The sequence below is a fragment of the Merops nubicus genome, unplaced genomic scaffold (genome assembly GCF_000691845.1).
Source record: "Merops nubicus isolate BGI_N331 unplaced genomic scaffold, ASM69184v1 scaffold899, whole genome shotgun sequence".
NCBI lineage: Eukaryota > Metazoa > Chordata > Aves > Coraciiformes > Meropidae > Merops > Merops nubicus.
In genome coordinates this window covers 2,658-19,419 of record NW_008628794.1, presented here as the reverse complement: position 1 = coordinate 19,419, position 16,762 = coordinate 2,658, and the positions used below count along the sequence as shown (strand labels likewise).

At 42.4% G+C, this 16,762-nt stretch overlaps 1 protein-coding gene across 1 annotated transcript in view; it reads right to left on the bottom strand.

Moving 5' to 3' along the window:
- The window catches only part of FHL2 (four and a half LIM domains 2), a 25,391-nt gene extending 11,585 nt beyond the window's left edge, over nt 1–13,806 (bottom strand). Inside the window, exons 1-2 of the mRNA XM_008946748.1 lie at nt 13,659–13,806; nt 2,309–2,488 (exon numbers count right to left, since the gene is read on the bottom strand). Coding sequence (XP_008944996.1) covers nt 2,309–2,464 — 156 coding nt within the window. The 5' untranslated portion in view covers nt 2,465–2,488; nt 13,659–13,806. The remainder of the gene's footprint in view (nt 1–2,308; nt 2,489–13,658) is intronic.
- Between the last annotated feature and the right edge of the window lie 2,956 nt (nt 13,807–16,762).

Genomic DNA, 16,762 nt, shown 5'->3' with positions numbered 1-16,762 from the left:
AGAGCTGAGCAGAGGGGCAGAATCACCTCCCTCAACCTGCTGGCTATGCTTCTTTTGATGAAGCCCAAGATGCTCTTGGCTTTCTGGGCTGCAGTCACACAGTGTTGGCTCTTGTTGAGCTTCTCATCAACCAGCACCCCCAAGTCTTTCTCCATGGAACTGCTCTCAGTCCATATCTTGCCCAGCCTGTGTCTGTGCTTGGAAATGCCCCAATCCAAGTGTAGGACCTTGCATTTGCCCTTGTTAAACTTCATGAGGTTGGCGTGGGCCCACCTCTCAAGCCTGTCAAGGTCCCTCTGAATGGCATCCCTTCCCTTCAGCATGTCAACCAGAAGCATGATATTTTGTGGCTTTGTGCCTCATGGCTGAGTTGTGCTCAGTCATACAGTGCACAAGCTTTGATTGAAACTCATCTTGTGGCCAAGGCACTTACCAAGGCTCTCAGATGTATTCTCTAGCATCTGTTACTGTAATTGAAAAACTAGTTTTCCTCTCAGTAGGAATGTTAGTAGTATCTCTTTTTTCTACACAACCACATTTTTTTTTTTTCCCAAAAATGGAATTTAAGTTTGCAACTTCTATCTGTCATCCAGAATTTGATTTAAAATTGATCAGCGGGTTCAAAAGCTGCAGCATAAAGCATGGACAGGCACAAACAGCAGCCACAGAAATAAAGAAGGACTCATTAGTCCTGGTACACTTCATAGCTCTTTAAGAAATCTTTATTTACTCTGTTATAGTTGTGTTTTCCATATATAGTTCTGGTTCTTTATGTGCATAAAATAGTCTTATATTGCAAAAAATTAGGGGCTTTATTTTTTCTATCAACTGCCATTAGAGTGTGTCTTGCTGGAAAGTACAGAAGAGCCTTATATCAGATAACACCCACACTCCCTAAATCCATAAATCTGGGTTGAAAAGTTCAGCCTGATTAATTCCTGAATACTTTGTTTGAGATTTGTTGAAGCCAGTCCAAGTTTTTAAATTCTTGAATATCAACACATGGAAATATCTTCTCAGGGGATTAGAAAGAGACCTTAAAACAAAAGCACATTCTGGAATGGGGCAGAAATATTTTGCTTTTTCAGGTCAGGCCAGCTGTATCTCTTCTCTAATCTGAATATTTATGAGCTGTATGAAAGCTGGCAGTTTTATACCCTCTCACCAACTATTGCCAGTTCCCTGTCATGATGGTGAAACGTTCTCACCTCTCCAAGGCTTCTGAAAGAGGCTTTCCTACTGATTTGCCAATAAGGTGGGATAGATAAGTCTGGGAGATATGAGACATTTCTTTTTCCCAGTCTGAGTAAATGTGTTTTTATACCTCTAACCTGCTGCTCGAGTGGTAGTATAAATATCAGGGTCTCCTTGGTGCCTCTGGAGGCATGGAGCAGCAATGTAGGAGATCAAATGTTGAACCTCTCTGTGCCAATCAAGAATCCTGTGGCCATGCAATACAAATTGCTGTTCTAGTGCAAACTCAGTCAGTGAAACTCTTGGCCAACCTTGAACAGGTCAATTTTGTGCAAGGAGGATGTCTACTGAATGAGGTCTGTCTGCAGCAGTCCGACAGACACGCCACTGCATGGCTCAAATATCATCTGTTTGAATTCAGTCAGAGTAAAACTGGCATGAATTCCAGTTGTTTTGGTTAATGGAAAAGAAATGCAGGTGGTCAGACCTTATTTGTACCAGCTGGGTATTTCTCTGTGCTGCAGAAGTACACAGCTGAAGCAAGCAAAGTGTCTGCTCTGTCCTTTCCAATCTTTAGTTAGATATCACTGTCCTCAATCTGTATTTAAAATGCTAATTATTCTGTGTTCTAACTGACTTATTACTTAGGCCAGCAACAGCCAGATTTTTGTGGTCCATACCAGAGCTGGCAGTTTTTCTTGAGTGTGTCTTGTCTCTTGATGACACCTGAATCATGGTCACTGCAAAGCCAGTGGAGGCTTAGCTCTCTGACCCAAAGGTAGGCAAAATCAGCTCCTGCCACCTTTCCAGATCCCAGCAGGCCCCAAGGACAGCTGGACTCTCCTAATGAGTTAGGGAGACTTTCTAAAATCAGATCATCCTATGCCTTAGGGGAAGAAAGAGCTGCTCTTCCATTTCTGTTAACAACACTGGTAAAGAAGAGTTTGGCAAGTGCAGTGGTGACAAGCAGATGCAGGGTCCACAAGGCATGCTCTCCCACCAAAGAACCCCCTGGGCAAACGGGGTCCTTCCTGGAGGTGGCACCATGTCTCAGAGCTACGCATCCACCCTGCTCTGTCAAGGTTTCTGTTGGCAGGACTGGACTCCAGCATACCTTGCAGTCAGCACCGATGGGCTTTTTGCATTCCTCACAGGTGTTGGAGAACAGGTTCTCGTAGCACTTCACACAGTAGGGGCTGTCCTCCTTCAGGATGTACTTCTTGCCAAAGAGGGACTCTTTGCAGTAGTGGCAGTCAAAGCGCTCGGTCATGTTGGTGTCTGGAGTCCAGCTCTGCTGCCATGGAGACAGAAACAGGCACATGTCACACTGAGCTACACTTGACCCAATCACCCAGAAAAGTTTATCAGTTCTGGTTTAGCACATTGTAGCTCCACTTAATTAAACTTTCAGACAGATAAATCAACACAAGAGGAAGAAGCTGGACTATAAATTTTGCTGGGTAACAACAGCAGCCCATCTACTTTAGCTATCCACTGATCTCTCTTCGACCACAGCTAGTGGTAGAGCTGAGAGAGAGGAGTAAATCTTGAGTCTGAAGAACTCACATGGGATTTGTGAATGGGATTTGACCAATAGGTCCAAAGCAAGGAGCTTTCTCTGTAGGGGATGGAGGGAGCCCAGTACATGAAGAGGATGAGCCAGCTAATCTCCAGAAAGAGCAACATGTCCTCAAAGAAAGACAAGGCTTTGCACTGCTGGTAGACTTTAGCCATGCACAGGCTATCAGGCATCACTGTAACATGCTTCTGCTCCTTCCTTCTCTACATTCTCAGTGAGCCAAAGTCTGTCAATCATTGCCCTGCAGGGAGATACCAACCCCACACCTCTGCTCACAGGTGGGACTATGGGCACTGTTAACAGCAGGAGATGTGGGGGCTGTGATTGTCTATCTGAATCTTTCTGATGCAGCTGAATGAGTTATCCAACAGCTGTCATGTCCTGGGACAAAAATGAGAGCCAGCTACCCTGATTCAGGCAAAGGTTAAACAAGGACTATGGACAGGAGGAGCAAGCAGGAGGAACTGCAAATGTGAAAGCTGCTGTTTGCTCCTCAGGTCTTGTTGCATCTTCAGCACTTTCTGGATGCACACACAAGCAATGATGACACAAATGCCTTTGATTACTTGCTTGAATGTTTGTTATTGCCTTGGACGATTTATTTTTGGGTTTTATTGGAGTCATCAGCTTCTTTCTTAACCTGAGGTTTGCAGGGTGTGTTGGACCTGAAATCTGGAGGTTACAGCTAGAGCAGGGCACAGCTACATGTTTAGGAAGGGGAATTTCCCAGGCTGAAAGCACATTCCACCTGGACTGCACAATCTTCACTGCCTGCCAGGCCTGATCTCTTCCTTAAGCCATATTTGATCTATAAATCCCTAAATGTTTTGGGTACTAACAGCTTAAGTGGCTACCTCTGTCTTTCACACACAAGTGACATTTACAGCAGCTGCAGTTCTTTTGCCAGCTTCAGCTCTTAGTTTTAAACAATAAATTGTTACTTGCTTAGTATTCTTGGCTCGGGTTGCTCAATTTTGGAGTTTGTTCTCTCTAGGAGTCTCCCTTAGGGAATTCTGAAATCCTGAATTCTCCACCAAGATTTCAGTTTTTATTATTATCTATTATTGCCCATAGCTGAGATTTGATTAAGATTTTAGGGCAGTCTGAATGGGCAAAGTTGTTTAGATGGCTAGAAAACTTTTTTTCCCTTTATTTTCCTTTTTTTCTTTTTTTTTTCTTTCTTTTTTTTTTTTTTAAAGATTGGTCAACTGCTGAATTGTGACCAGCACAGACTAAGGGGTAAGTGCTGTTATATATGTGTGAAGTTGGTGGTGGGTCAGCTGCTGGGAAGCCTTTTGAACTCCAAGTAAATACTAAAGAAAAAAGAGACACAAGCTATCAAACATACTTGTTTGGCAATATTGAAAATGCTTGGAAGAAGAATCCTGCCAGCTCCTCATCTGTGCTATGGACAACCCAGCAGGAGTAGCAGCCCAGCTGTTTTGTCCCTACAGATGCTCTAGGAACTAATTATTTCTTTCTTTAATTCTTTCTTATTCCAAAGGGGAGCTAGGAGTATGTTAGGTGCTCTTGGGCCTTTAGGAGTAGAGATGATCGTAGGGACTGATAATAAAAAGCTGAAAAGCAAGGAGACTTTTGCTGGAGAGAGGAGTGCAGTGACTACCCAAAAGTTCCCTGCAGCCCGTTTCCAACAGCAGTGGCTAGGAATAAAAGTGTAAGGGAGGAGAACAGGGCCAGCACAGAGTGACCTTTCCTTAATAATTGCTTCCAGCAAGTCAGCCTCCTCTTGAAGCAGAGGTACAATCTTTACTACAGTATTTAAAAGGTGATGCTGTGTTTATTTTCCCCTCCATTTTGAGCCTGTTTACACCCTTAACCTACATAATACATTTCTACTTCCCATGAAAGAACTAGAAAGGATTTAAATTCCTTCAAGGAGTAATTTCAGCAAAACGAATGGAATCAGACTAGTATAAACTGGTGCATGTATGTATGACTGAGTCTGAAAGGAGTGATAGCTTTGCCCAAATAGCCTGTCTTTAGTACAGAAATCTGGACTTTTTATCAGACTTTGTTAGATTTTTATTTTCCAAATGATAGGATTTGATTGCAGAGTTAATTTGCATTATTAGTAAGTTAAAGCAGGAACCACTGATGAACTGGCATTTTTCACTTTTCTTCAGAATTAGTTCTTCCTAGCCCTCAATTAGAAGTAGATGTGTGATACTGAAGAGTGAAAAATTTCTCTGCAGTCATGATGAATAAAAGCTAAAATCATAAAGTATGATTCCTCTACAGGTTTGTACCATTTCTATCCTGCCTCCAAAGCTGCTGAGTGTAAAATATAGAAGTGGTTTGTGACTGGAAGAAGGACTGTTCCCTTAGAGGTGGATGTTCCTCTCTCTTGGTCACAGGAGGTTTCTTCTTGAGTGCTGTATTATTTTTGGGGTGCTTTTCACAGCAGCAAGCATCATTTAATAGAATAGTCACTGCCACTGGGCAGTTTCCTCACTACCCCACAACAGAAATAGTTTTGTTCAATGTCCTCTGAGACTGCCACAGTGAATTGTCCCCCTCACACTGAGCAGGGAGAGACAGACCTGATCTCTGTCCCAAACAGATTTAGGGGTGACCTCTGCTCTATGAACACACTGAAGGGGCAGCTCTGGATGGGGTCCAAGGCACAACACCAGAGATCAAAGAAATCAAAAGACATGACAGGAATGTTTCCAAGATCTGAATTTTGATTCTGGTTGTGTGGATATTCTATTTGATCTGGCACTAATTTCAGATCCAGTATCACTTAAAGTTAGGAATTCAGGATCATGTGGTTTCATTCAGAAAGCTGGAATTCAGGGTGAAGCATCCTAAATTCCAGGCTGTTTAGAGCTGGGCTTTGAGTTGGATCTCACAATCTACTAAGTGATATTTTGAGGATATTTAAGTTTTAATTTTTCTTTCCAGACAATAAAATATATGAAGTAATCATAAGACCTATCTACTGAGGAATTACCAGGTATGTCAAACAAATCATGTCACTGTTGTCTTATGAAGAAGAAATGCAAGCTTGTACTGAGTCACTTGGTGCACATGGTCCTCTACAGTGCCAGTCTGCTGGTGCCTGTCATATACAAAAGCTGTGCATAGCCTAGTGCAGATTTTACACACTTCTTTGGACTTTAACAAAAAGAAAGATTTCCACCATTGTGGATGGACACAAACTGCAGTTCAGATTCCTTACCCTTGATCTATTCCTCTTGTATCTGATACCTGTTGACTCTAAAGCTCTGTAGGCCACAATCTCATCTTTATTATATCTCTTTGCAGTACAACAAGGTCCTTTAGATTTTTATTGCAGCAATCATTTTATACTTACACTTTTTCAGCTTGCTCTCAGCTTTATCATGAAGGAGAAATTGATTTTTCTGCCATACAGTCTCCCTCCTACAACATTAGACATAACAAGTACATCTCCAAAAGTGAAAGAGCTTTCCATTGCATGCTCAGAAGAGAAGTTACAGCTTCTGCTAAATGTTATCACTACCCACACTGTGCCTTCCAGGAAGTAAGAACTGGCATGAACATTACCAAAAACATTATTAGGCTGACTTTAAAACTATGCTGCTTTCCTCTTCTTCCCCTCTTTGCTCAAACAGTCTCATTTTACTAGCAGTGGTTCTTAAAAGAATCATATTACTTCATGAAAATTAGAGTTCATAATGTCATTAAGGAATCACCTAGTGTTGCCCCATCCAAAGACACTACTGACTACTGGAAAAGGGGAAAAGCTGCCCCAGACCTTGCCTGGCTTTATTTATTTTTTTTTCAACTTTATTTACAGGTCTAATAAGAGATGTTCTGTGCATCTCTTACATCAACCCCTCTTCGGAGGTACCAAACACTGAGGTGTACAGACACACAAGAGAGCAAGAAGCCAAGGGAAACTCTCTTAAAAATGTCAGACTTGTTTATTTTATTCAGTGAAGTGAAGCTCTGGTTCCTTGACACAGAATTAAGCCCCTGTAGATGCCCAAGGGGGACTTGCTGTTGACCTCAGCTGGGTCAATAGCACTGGGGCTCGACCTGTGGCCCTGGAGCAGGATGTTCTTTTAGCCACCTGTGCAGGAAATAAAAGGTCTTTGAAGACACCCATCTTCCTCCAAGATGTACACACATTTCTCCCACCTGACTTTTTTTCCAGAAGAACTGTGCACATGGAGAATTTTCTGTTTATTTTCTTTCCCCTGAGAAAGGAAGATTTGTGTCTGGCAACTCCAGTGACATAAGCCATGCAATCTAGAGCATTTGGAAACAATTTATGTTAATGTTCCAAAGGCTAAAATGCAAAGATTTATGATATCCTTTGCAACTGTGAACTAGCAGTTCAAACTATGCTGGTCTTTCTGGCAAGAGGTGATTAGTTTCCTGTAACTTAGCAGCTATTGCCACATTCATTATCTATCATCTTATTGCAGCAACTGCAAGACACTCATCTAAGAGGTAATAATTTTTTTCCAAACCAGGCCCTAATGCCATGCAAGGGCAAGGAGGGGGGGAAGATATTTTCTTTCTTTTTAATTTCCTCTAGGAAAAGAAGAAATGACCACTTGCCAGTAACACTGACAAGAAGAAAAAAGAGGTAACCTACAGTCAGAGTCCACCTGAAGTTAGCTGGAGTAGATACACACCACAAACACCCAAAGCATCCACCCTGTGTTTAGATTTATTAAAAGGCATTAAGAGGCAGTTGTCCTCTTTCTTTGCCTGGGCAGGTGTAGCTTATGCTTTTCTCTGTGGGATGAGTGCCTGCGGATACCATGACAGAGCAGGGGGAGTGCAAAGGGAACTAAAGTGCCTGGAGGTCTAGCTGACCACAGGGCAGGTGTTGCTTGGACTCCTGACCCTCTAGCAGCAAGCTCCTGGCTGTAGGGAGTCAGCCAACTGATGCAGAACAGCCAAGTCTCCCTCCATAGGCCACAGTTGCTTCTTTATGCTAAAGATAGTCACTGTAAAAGCTAAGCAGGTGCTGAAAGGCAGTATATAGGTCCCACGATTACTTTACATTTTTTTCTTCTTGGAGAGAAGAAATTAAAACTTTTGAATATCCTCAAAATATCAGTTAGTAGATCATGAGATCGAATCCAAGGCATCCTGTTGGAACCGCAGCCAGCCACTCTTCTTCCATAGGCCTCCTGTCAGTGGCTACTGGGTTACTGCTCCTTTTCTTCTTTGAAGAGAAGAAAAGGAAAATGCTTTTGTAAGGTTTTTGGGAAACTGAAGCTTGTTACTACCTCTGATGTTCATATCATCATCTTTATATAGGTCCTTAATGGGAAGTCAGGATTACTGCAGGGAACAAGTTGGTGGGTATCCCTCTGTCCCATGATCTGGGGTTTATGCTAAGCTTGTAAATAAGACAAGGATGCTGAGGCAGATGTGACTGCACTCTTTAAGTTTTTGAGCTGAGAAGAAAATGGAAACCCCCTTCTCTTGCTGCTGCCATGGAAGAACAATCCTGTAGCAAACCCATCAAAAGGATATGGCACCATATCTTCAGTAAATGAAGGCCTTATAGCATAGTGTTACTCTCTCAGAACAGCCCTGTTAAGAAGCCCAAACTGCTTTGCCAGTGTCCATGTCAAGGTTAGGATATTACAAGTATCTAATTACAGTGGTGTTCATTGCTGCTTCTGAAGGTTTTCAGCTCAAAGTCAATATGCACAGATTTCTTACAAGCTCCCCAGTAAAATCTAGGAGAACTCATTTTTCTATTTGAACAGAATAGTAATAATAATTTAAAGAGCAAATAAAATCCAAGAAAACCTCTTCCTTAAGAATATACCATAGTGGTATAATGGTATAACATTCCAATGTCTCTTTTTAAGTACTGTAGAGCAATTTTCTGAGCAGACAGGCTGCATTAGTGCACACAGATAGCCAAAGCACACCTGGGTACTGTCTGGATTGCACAGTCAGCCTATCATGAATTGGAAAGTGGATAGTCTGTTGTTTAAGATTGGTTTCCTTAACGTAATATTAATAAGTTAAAAAATCACAACAGAAACTGCTCCTAATGTGGTAAGGTTCCTCATGTGTCTGGCTAAAGTAATCCCAGCTACAGTAGTGGAGGGGGAACACTCCAGTTGTGGTTTCTGTGTGGTTTGTTGTGTTTGGCAGTCACTGAGGATCTGCTCCAGCAGTGGTGGAGCAAGCACCAGTGGCAGCAGCTACAGAGGCCACAGAGGAACTGAGCACTGGCACTTTGGAAGTGTACTCCACACAGTTTACACTGTGATTATCTGACGTTGATATTGAAATGACTGAAGGGTGTGTGGTCTTACCAACATTCCTGCATGTATATCAGTTACAACAGGAGATTATTGAAATAACATGAAGCGTGGCTCTTAAATCCACCATAGCAAGGAAGAGCACAGTTCAAGCAGAACTTCTTGATCTTATTTTCTCCTTTAAAGCCTCTTGAAACTGCTGTCTTCCTTCTTTCTCTTGTAGAATAAGAAAAGGCTTGCTCAAAGATGGAGATTAAATACTTGATATTGCTTAAACATGGTAATTCATATTCCAATAAAAGCATTTAAGCAGATAACAGAGAATGATAGAGGAGAAAAATAGTATAAGATTAATAAAACAAATTTTTATCTCTGGCCCTACCCTAAAGAAATAATGTATAAGCTAAATGACTGCAGATACTAAACTCCAATGGAGGTTTGTTCTTCCAGAAAAGAATTGCTTTCTCTTATTGACAGGAACACTGCTAATCCCAGAGAAATTAGACCCTAGGTTAAAAATATCTAGAAACTGCCACATGCTACCATGCAGTGACATTTCTGAATTCTCCTATATTTTTTAAATCCTGCATAATACAATCCAGGACACAAAACCAGAACAATGTCCCAAATATTCTACGTTTCCTTCTTTCTAGAAAGAATTGAAGCAAAACTGGGAGGGCTCTGTGGATGAAGAATGCTTTATTATTTGTCCTGGCCTCTAAGAGAACAGTTCTGGGTCTCTCTGTCTGGTTCTGTTTAGAGAGGCAAGGCCACAAAGCCCCTCTCTGTCTAAGAGAGCTGGCCTGCGTGGTGATTTGGAGGATCAGTTAATGTACATTTTTCAGCTACCCTAGAAAACTACTGTAGCAGTGAGTGCCTCGTGGCTCTGAGGCATCTGTACTTCTCTGCTCAGCTGCTGTGCCTCAGGCTTTCCAAAACATGGCAAAGGAGGCTACATAAACCTCAGAGGTACCCATTCAGCTGGGCACATCTTAGCAAAATAGACTGATTGCAACTTGGTGGAAACACTCTGGTCTGATTTGTTTTCTGGGGTTTGAGGCTGGAGACTGGACACAAAGAGCAGAGGATTAGCTATTTGCATTGAGTCAGGTACCTGTGGCTCATGAGAGATGCAGGAGCAAGCAAGAAAAGCCACAGAGAGCCTGGGAACATGGACACAGGCAATATTTCTGTAAGCAAGATCCTTTCTAACTGAAGAAAGAAGATGTTTGGTCCACCATGGAGAGATGCACAACACAGTATGGAAAGCAGGAATTCATCAGAGATGGGATCCTGGTCTCTGAAGATACTTTTGGTCTAAACCTCGAGAGTGCTTCAGAGCAATGACAAACTGGAGCTAGGAAAATGCTTACAGGTATTTTGTGGTCTTATGCAGCTCTCTACTTTTATTATGCAAGATGAAGTAAAGACTGGAAAGTTTTGAGTCCTTGTGCCCATGCTTGCCAAAGGTGTAGAACTACCTCCCACCACCAAAAGTGCAACTTTAGGGCTTGCTCTGCTGTGGCTGATATATTTACAACTTTGAAGCTGTGCAGTGGAGAGATGAATATTCATATGTCAGTGTTATGCTCACCTAAATTCCTCTTACAGCATATTACTGTATGTACAGTAGCCATTTAGCATCCTAGTTGATATTATCCAATAGAATGTAGAAGGGTATGTGAAAAGGAACAAAATTAGGACTGTATCTTTTTCGCCTGGCGTGAATATGTTGATGTTCAGCCTTAAAAACTGCCTCTAGTGGTTTTTAATCAAACTGTCTCTGTATATAGCTAATTAGTATTGTGGAAATGTTAATGCTTCAGTGGCTGTCAATGTGCCCAAGATTTATTTCCATGAAGCCTGTCATTACCCTGCCATTTCACACCCTCACTTGGGGTGAATCTGCATCACAAATAACTCTGCATATGTAAATGAAACATTAAAATCACACAATTAGAATTAATCAGTCTAAAAATGCAAATTAGGAGATTCCCAATCTCTGAAGCAGTAAGTGAGGGGAAGTGATCACCCACAACACTACAGCATCCTGAGTTTCTCTGAAGATGCTCAGGACTGATTTGTCCTTCAGAGAAACACGAATGAGCCTCAGACCTGTGTGTCAGTAGCCTGTGGGGACCTGGAAAGAGAGGAATTACTTCAGGTTTTGGCCTGATTTTCATGGAGAAGAAGCCATTTCTTCTGGCTGATGGTGTCAACATCTATCTGACCCTAGTAATTCTGAATGCCCTGACCCCTGTGGGGTAAGGCAAGGAGGTGAACACAACAGCAGGTAAGGCTTGGCTCTGAGGCTTAGGGCTCAATGCCCTGGAGAACTGAGCCAGGAGTCACTCATATGAATATAGGTCTTTACAGCCCTTCTTATCCCTTACTTTTGGGATGAAAGCTTCAGTTTACAGTGCAATGCAATGGAAGGAGTCACCAGCCCTTACACTGCAAGAGTTGTACCTTGTCAACAACTTTTTTGGGTTTAGTGTGGTGTTTAAAGCATGATGGGGTCCTGGAGAAGTGTGTTGTGTGTGACTGAAGGAGCAGTCTCATTTTTTTTCTAATGCAGTGTGCCAGCTGGAAGTACTGATGCCTGTATGGACAGGAAAGATGTGAGCTCAGGGAAAGGGCTCCCTGAAATTTCCTTAAGAAGCCATATAAGCATAAGTAGGAGTCAAGGCCTTATCTGTACCCAAGTACTTTAGTTGGGAACCACCAACCATTGCGTGCTCTTCATGGCAGAGCTTTGGACATACAGACAATATCTGACACAGCATAGCCATTGCTATGTGCTAACAGAGATCTCATAAAAACTAGTCACCTGGAAGTGACTACTCAATGCTTGCATGGCTAGTACTCTGATACCCGTGTGGGCACATCCAGCAGAGTGGTGAGAACCAAAAAAGAAGTATATTCTACCCCAGCACTTGTGCCATCTTGGGCTCTTCTCAAAAGACCTCAAGAACCAGTCCACCCCCAGCCTCAGGCCCACCAGTAAGTTGGAGATGTCAGGTGGGAACCCCAGGTAACTTTCAAAAATATGATTTCTTGGCAATAGTGGTTTGTGGCTGCTTTGCTCAGCTCAACATGTTGCTTTGGAAGCCAAAGATCATTCTCTTCATCTTACAGCCAGGGTGAGAAAGAGTATTTTTGGTGCTCTGGTCAGATTTTGGATACAGTAGTGCCATTATGGCAGTGTTAGGAACTATCTTTACAATAAAAATGATTTGACCTCATACCCCTATTTAAAAAATTTTCTCCCACTGTGATCAAGTATTTATGTGTGCTCTATTGACAAAGCAGCTTTTAGCACATCCTTTCCCAGTTATACAGACTGGGACAGTAACACAGACAAAAATGTAAATAAAATTTTTTAAAATACTCTATTTTTCTGCCTTTCAAATCCAAACGCCTGAAGCAATCATTTTCAAAGCTTACCATCTGGCTGATAAAAGGCACAGAAGATTTTAGCCAGAAAATGTGAAGTCCCATAAATTTATGAGCTGATGAAAATAGGGTTCATAGCAGAAACCAAACAGCAACCTTAGTTATAGCATTCCTTCACATTCTGATTCATGTATCTAATAACACACAGGCTTCTGTTGGACCCTTCTAGGACAATTCCTATTTAAGACAGCGTAAAATTATGTATAGCCAACAATAAATGCTATAGCTCCTGACTGTGGCCATCTCAGTGCCAATCAGCAACCCTAGTTAATATCCCTCTAGATAGAAGTCAGGGGAGCAACAATAATAGGCTGGCTGACTGCTGCTGGTATATAGATTTTGTCAGGTTTGGGTTTTTGTGACTCTGTGTGTGTCCCTGTACACAGCAAAGCTGAAATATGCAGGTACCTGGTGAACTAAACAAAAGCCTTATTGCTTTAGGGAAGTAGAAAGTTTAGAACAGCCATTAATGCAGACAATGAAAGTTAGTATTTCCTTTATTATGTACACAGAGGATTTTGTGTTAGCATACATTAAGGACCTGGGTTATTGTGGATGCACACACATGCACGCAGAGAGAAGCACAAAAAGAAGGAATTCAGAGCTACTAATTGGGATTTGCATTCTGATTTATTCTCTCCACATAAAAAAAAAAGCAGCAATATGTTGCTGATGGCTCCCTATTTCTCCCCTTCACAATCTGCCCACAGTGTTTGCCTGCAAAGAGGAAAAGCCACCTTTGTTTCATGTGCATCTGCCCTTGCTACAGTGCAAAAATGCTCCTTTGTTGAGCCTGGCAGCAGGAGCGTGCACAGAGGTGTAAGGAATCTAAGCCCCCAGCTTCTACTTTTTATCACCTCCCCAGTGGATTACACACACAGCACAATACAGTCATTAAAAATAGTTACACATCAAACGACCCAGCACCTCATCAGCTCACTGATGTGTCACTTTACAGATGGACAGACAGCAATGAGTGCTCTGGTAGGAAATTTGTCTTTCCTTTTGAGGCAGGAGAAAGGGGGACCAGCGATCCCTCTCCTCGCATCCTTACCCAACAACCCGCTGGGGCACTACAGAACCCACTCCTCTCTGCACCCTTTGTTTAAAGCGACACCTTCAAAGATACATTCTGTGGGTCGTGGGGAGGGAAGGGGGGGAAAAAAGGGAGATTTACTTACAGAGCAGTGGCGGGCAGTTAATGTCACCTCCTGGAGCAGGGGCAGGGGGTCACCTCCATTAACAAACACGGGGAGATCAGCCCGGCCTGCGTGCAGAGGAGAGCTGTGCAGCTAGCTGGGGCTTTCTACTGCCTGTGAAGAGCAGCTCTTCTGATTTCAGCTCTGCAGTCAGTGTTGTGTGGAAAGAGGCTGCTGCCTTCCCCAGCCTAGTGAAACCCCTCGCTATCATTTTACCATATAAGGAGACAAAAGCATTGGAGACACTCATTCTTTTAGGCGCTCTGCAGCTGGCATTCAACACTTTCTCTATTCCAAGGGTGTCGATACTTCCCCCTCCTAAACATCTTGTCTTTCTTGGCCCCCTTCCTAAAAAAGGGGCTCCCCCTCTCCCCCTCCAGCCTTTGTCTCTCTAAACCCCTGGTGCTTATTAATAACGCAGCTCTGCTAAATCCGAGGGTCGTGCTTTACAGGAGAGGTTTTATAGCAATTCAAACCCAAACCTTTGTAAGGCTCTTCACCTGGCTGAGAGAATAGAGGATTTGGTTCAATTCTGTATGAGGCTTTATTTGCTTTGGCTGTGTTGCCTGCTGTGCCTTAGTGCCTTGCCCAGGGCAGAGTGAGGCAAGCTGTCTCTCTTCTCCTTCGTGGAGAGGTGCACTTTTTCCTGAGGAGCAAGTGTGCAGGCGTTTCTTTACAAGCACTCAGAGCCCATTCTGGTTTCTCTCCACCCTTCTTTCTTCCTTTCTAAGTTCCCCCATAGTGAGGAGGAAAAAGAAGAAAAACAAGGGAAATGAATGAAACCAAAAAAAGATCCCTTGTGTAAGAGAAAGCCAAGGGAACAGATTGTCTCAGCACACATTCAGGACCCAGCAGAGAACTCTGCCAGTGGGCACGTGTTAAAGAGAGGGGGAAACATTAATCCTCCTATAACCAGGAACTAATTTTTCTGCTACAAAATCCAATTTCATTTATCAACCATTCTAGCAGAAACATATTCTGTTAATCAAAACAGTGAGGGTCCTGGGAACCCTCCCAGAGGGACGAATTTGGATCAGAAGCACACAGGAGGTGTCTGCTCTCTGCTATTTGAGGGGTAGGGTGAAGAGGCAATTCAAGGCAATATTTCAATAATGACTGGTGCTTGCCAAAGGGAAGTGCTTTAATTTGAGTGCTTTTAACCTTAAGAGAAACCAATAGGGTAAAAATGTAAAGCCCACTATCCTGAGCCAGTGTTGCTGTTGTTTTGCATCCAGAGGATGCAAGGTAGTGCCGTGTCCTTTTGCATTGGAAACCCGGTGGGTGTGCAGGTGTGCAGGTGTGCATAGGGGTTGGCTAAAGATTTCTCTTGCAAAATAAACTTGCCAGAACCCTGACCTGCATTTACTGTCCTCTTGTGCACCCGAATGCTACTCAGACTGGGAGTGGGGATGAAACATCAATCTCAGTGCTAATCAACATCAATAAAAACACAGAATAAAATGGTGGGGAAAGGCCATTCCTATGAGGAATGACAAGGAATAATGAGGAACAAAACCTCATTTACAGATATGAGTTATTTTGATGACCAGTGATGCCCATGGGTTGATCTGTCTGTTGGTGAAGCTTTTGCAGTTGTGTTTTCAAAAGTCAGGCACTGTGCCCTGGAGGACCGACCATGGATGTATGGCATTAAGAAGTTTGATTTTATGGCAGTTAAGGCTTATTAAAATCAAAGCTGCCACGCTCCCTAGCCACATGTCCCTGGGTCCTCCCTTGCATTTGCACTGGCACTGGAAGGTGAGTTAAACCAATGAGAGGGCAACTTTCTGTGAGCCCTTGAGCCACCATGGAGCTGCACTTATGTCTTTGAAAAGATGCTGGTTGTGCTTCCAACCCCTTCACTTGCTTGCTGGACAAGATACTGTACCTTTGTCTTCCTCAGTTTCACTGTCTGTAAATATAGAGCTCAAACTCTTGTGAATTGTTAGCAAACGTACAAAGGACTAGCTAGCACAGAATCATAGTAGTAGTAGTAGTAGTAATAATAACAACATTTCTTTCTTTTAAACTATTGCACAGTGACAGCATTAATCACTAATTTGCATCTTAGTTACAGTTCTTACCTCAGCTTTGATTTAGAACTGCATGTAAAGAAGAAAAATGCGACCTGATGGTGATTAGACTTAGGCTATTTGAGGCAGTTTCTTTCCAAACCTTTCTAAAACAAATTAAGTATTCCAAAAGTGTTATTTGAATTTTTTTTTTCAATTTTCATGATAGTTTCGTTGCCTTATCTGTCCATTGACAGCAACTTCTGCAGTTCTGACAGAGGATTTTGATGTCACCTGCTGGAATACAATATAAGTGTTTTCCACAGTTACAAGTTAAAATATATGCTGGCTCCAAGAAGAGATGATTTAATCTAATTGTTGTGGGTCATGGGTTGAATTCAGGAAGATAAGACCATTTTTTGTTAGCTTTAATCTAACATTTCTGACTCCTTGAAGGCAGAAGAGCCTCTGCCAGTTTAAAACCCAATGGTCTGTGGGCTCACTATGGGTCTTATGTATTTCTCATCTCTGTATCATTTGTACAGCATGTATTACTTGTTCTTCAGTGGCCTGTGTGCTTTAATAGATTTCATCCAATGTGGAGAAGGCCACAGCTCACATATGGGAAACCAAATGGAAAAAGTATCATTTCCATAGCAGGACTTCTTAATGATTTTACTAATTCTTCAGAAATTACACTTCAGCTACCAGATGCTGAAACTACCATTTCAGCACTTATCTCCTTTTTGGGCTGAAAAGAATGAACAAAGAAAATTAATGTAAAGAGAAGGTTGGAAGTGGAATATTTTATTTCCCCAGGTTTGAGTCACAGAGAGATTTAATGTCTCTGAGAGGGCAGGGGAGGTGCCAAGCTACACTTGATGGCTTGAAAATGGCTAAGCTACTTAGTGACTGATTTCACCACTATTTTACCCTGGAAACTGTTAAGTTACTTTATCAGAATTCAGCAAATCCCTTTCTGATGCTGGGCCCTATGTAATACAAGATTCCATGGAATACAAGAGGGTGCCTTTAGGAGAACTGCTATTTTTGGCACTACTGCTTAGGAAGTAG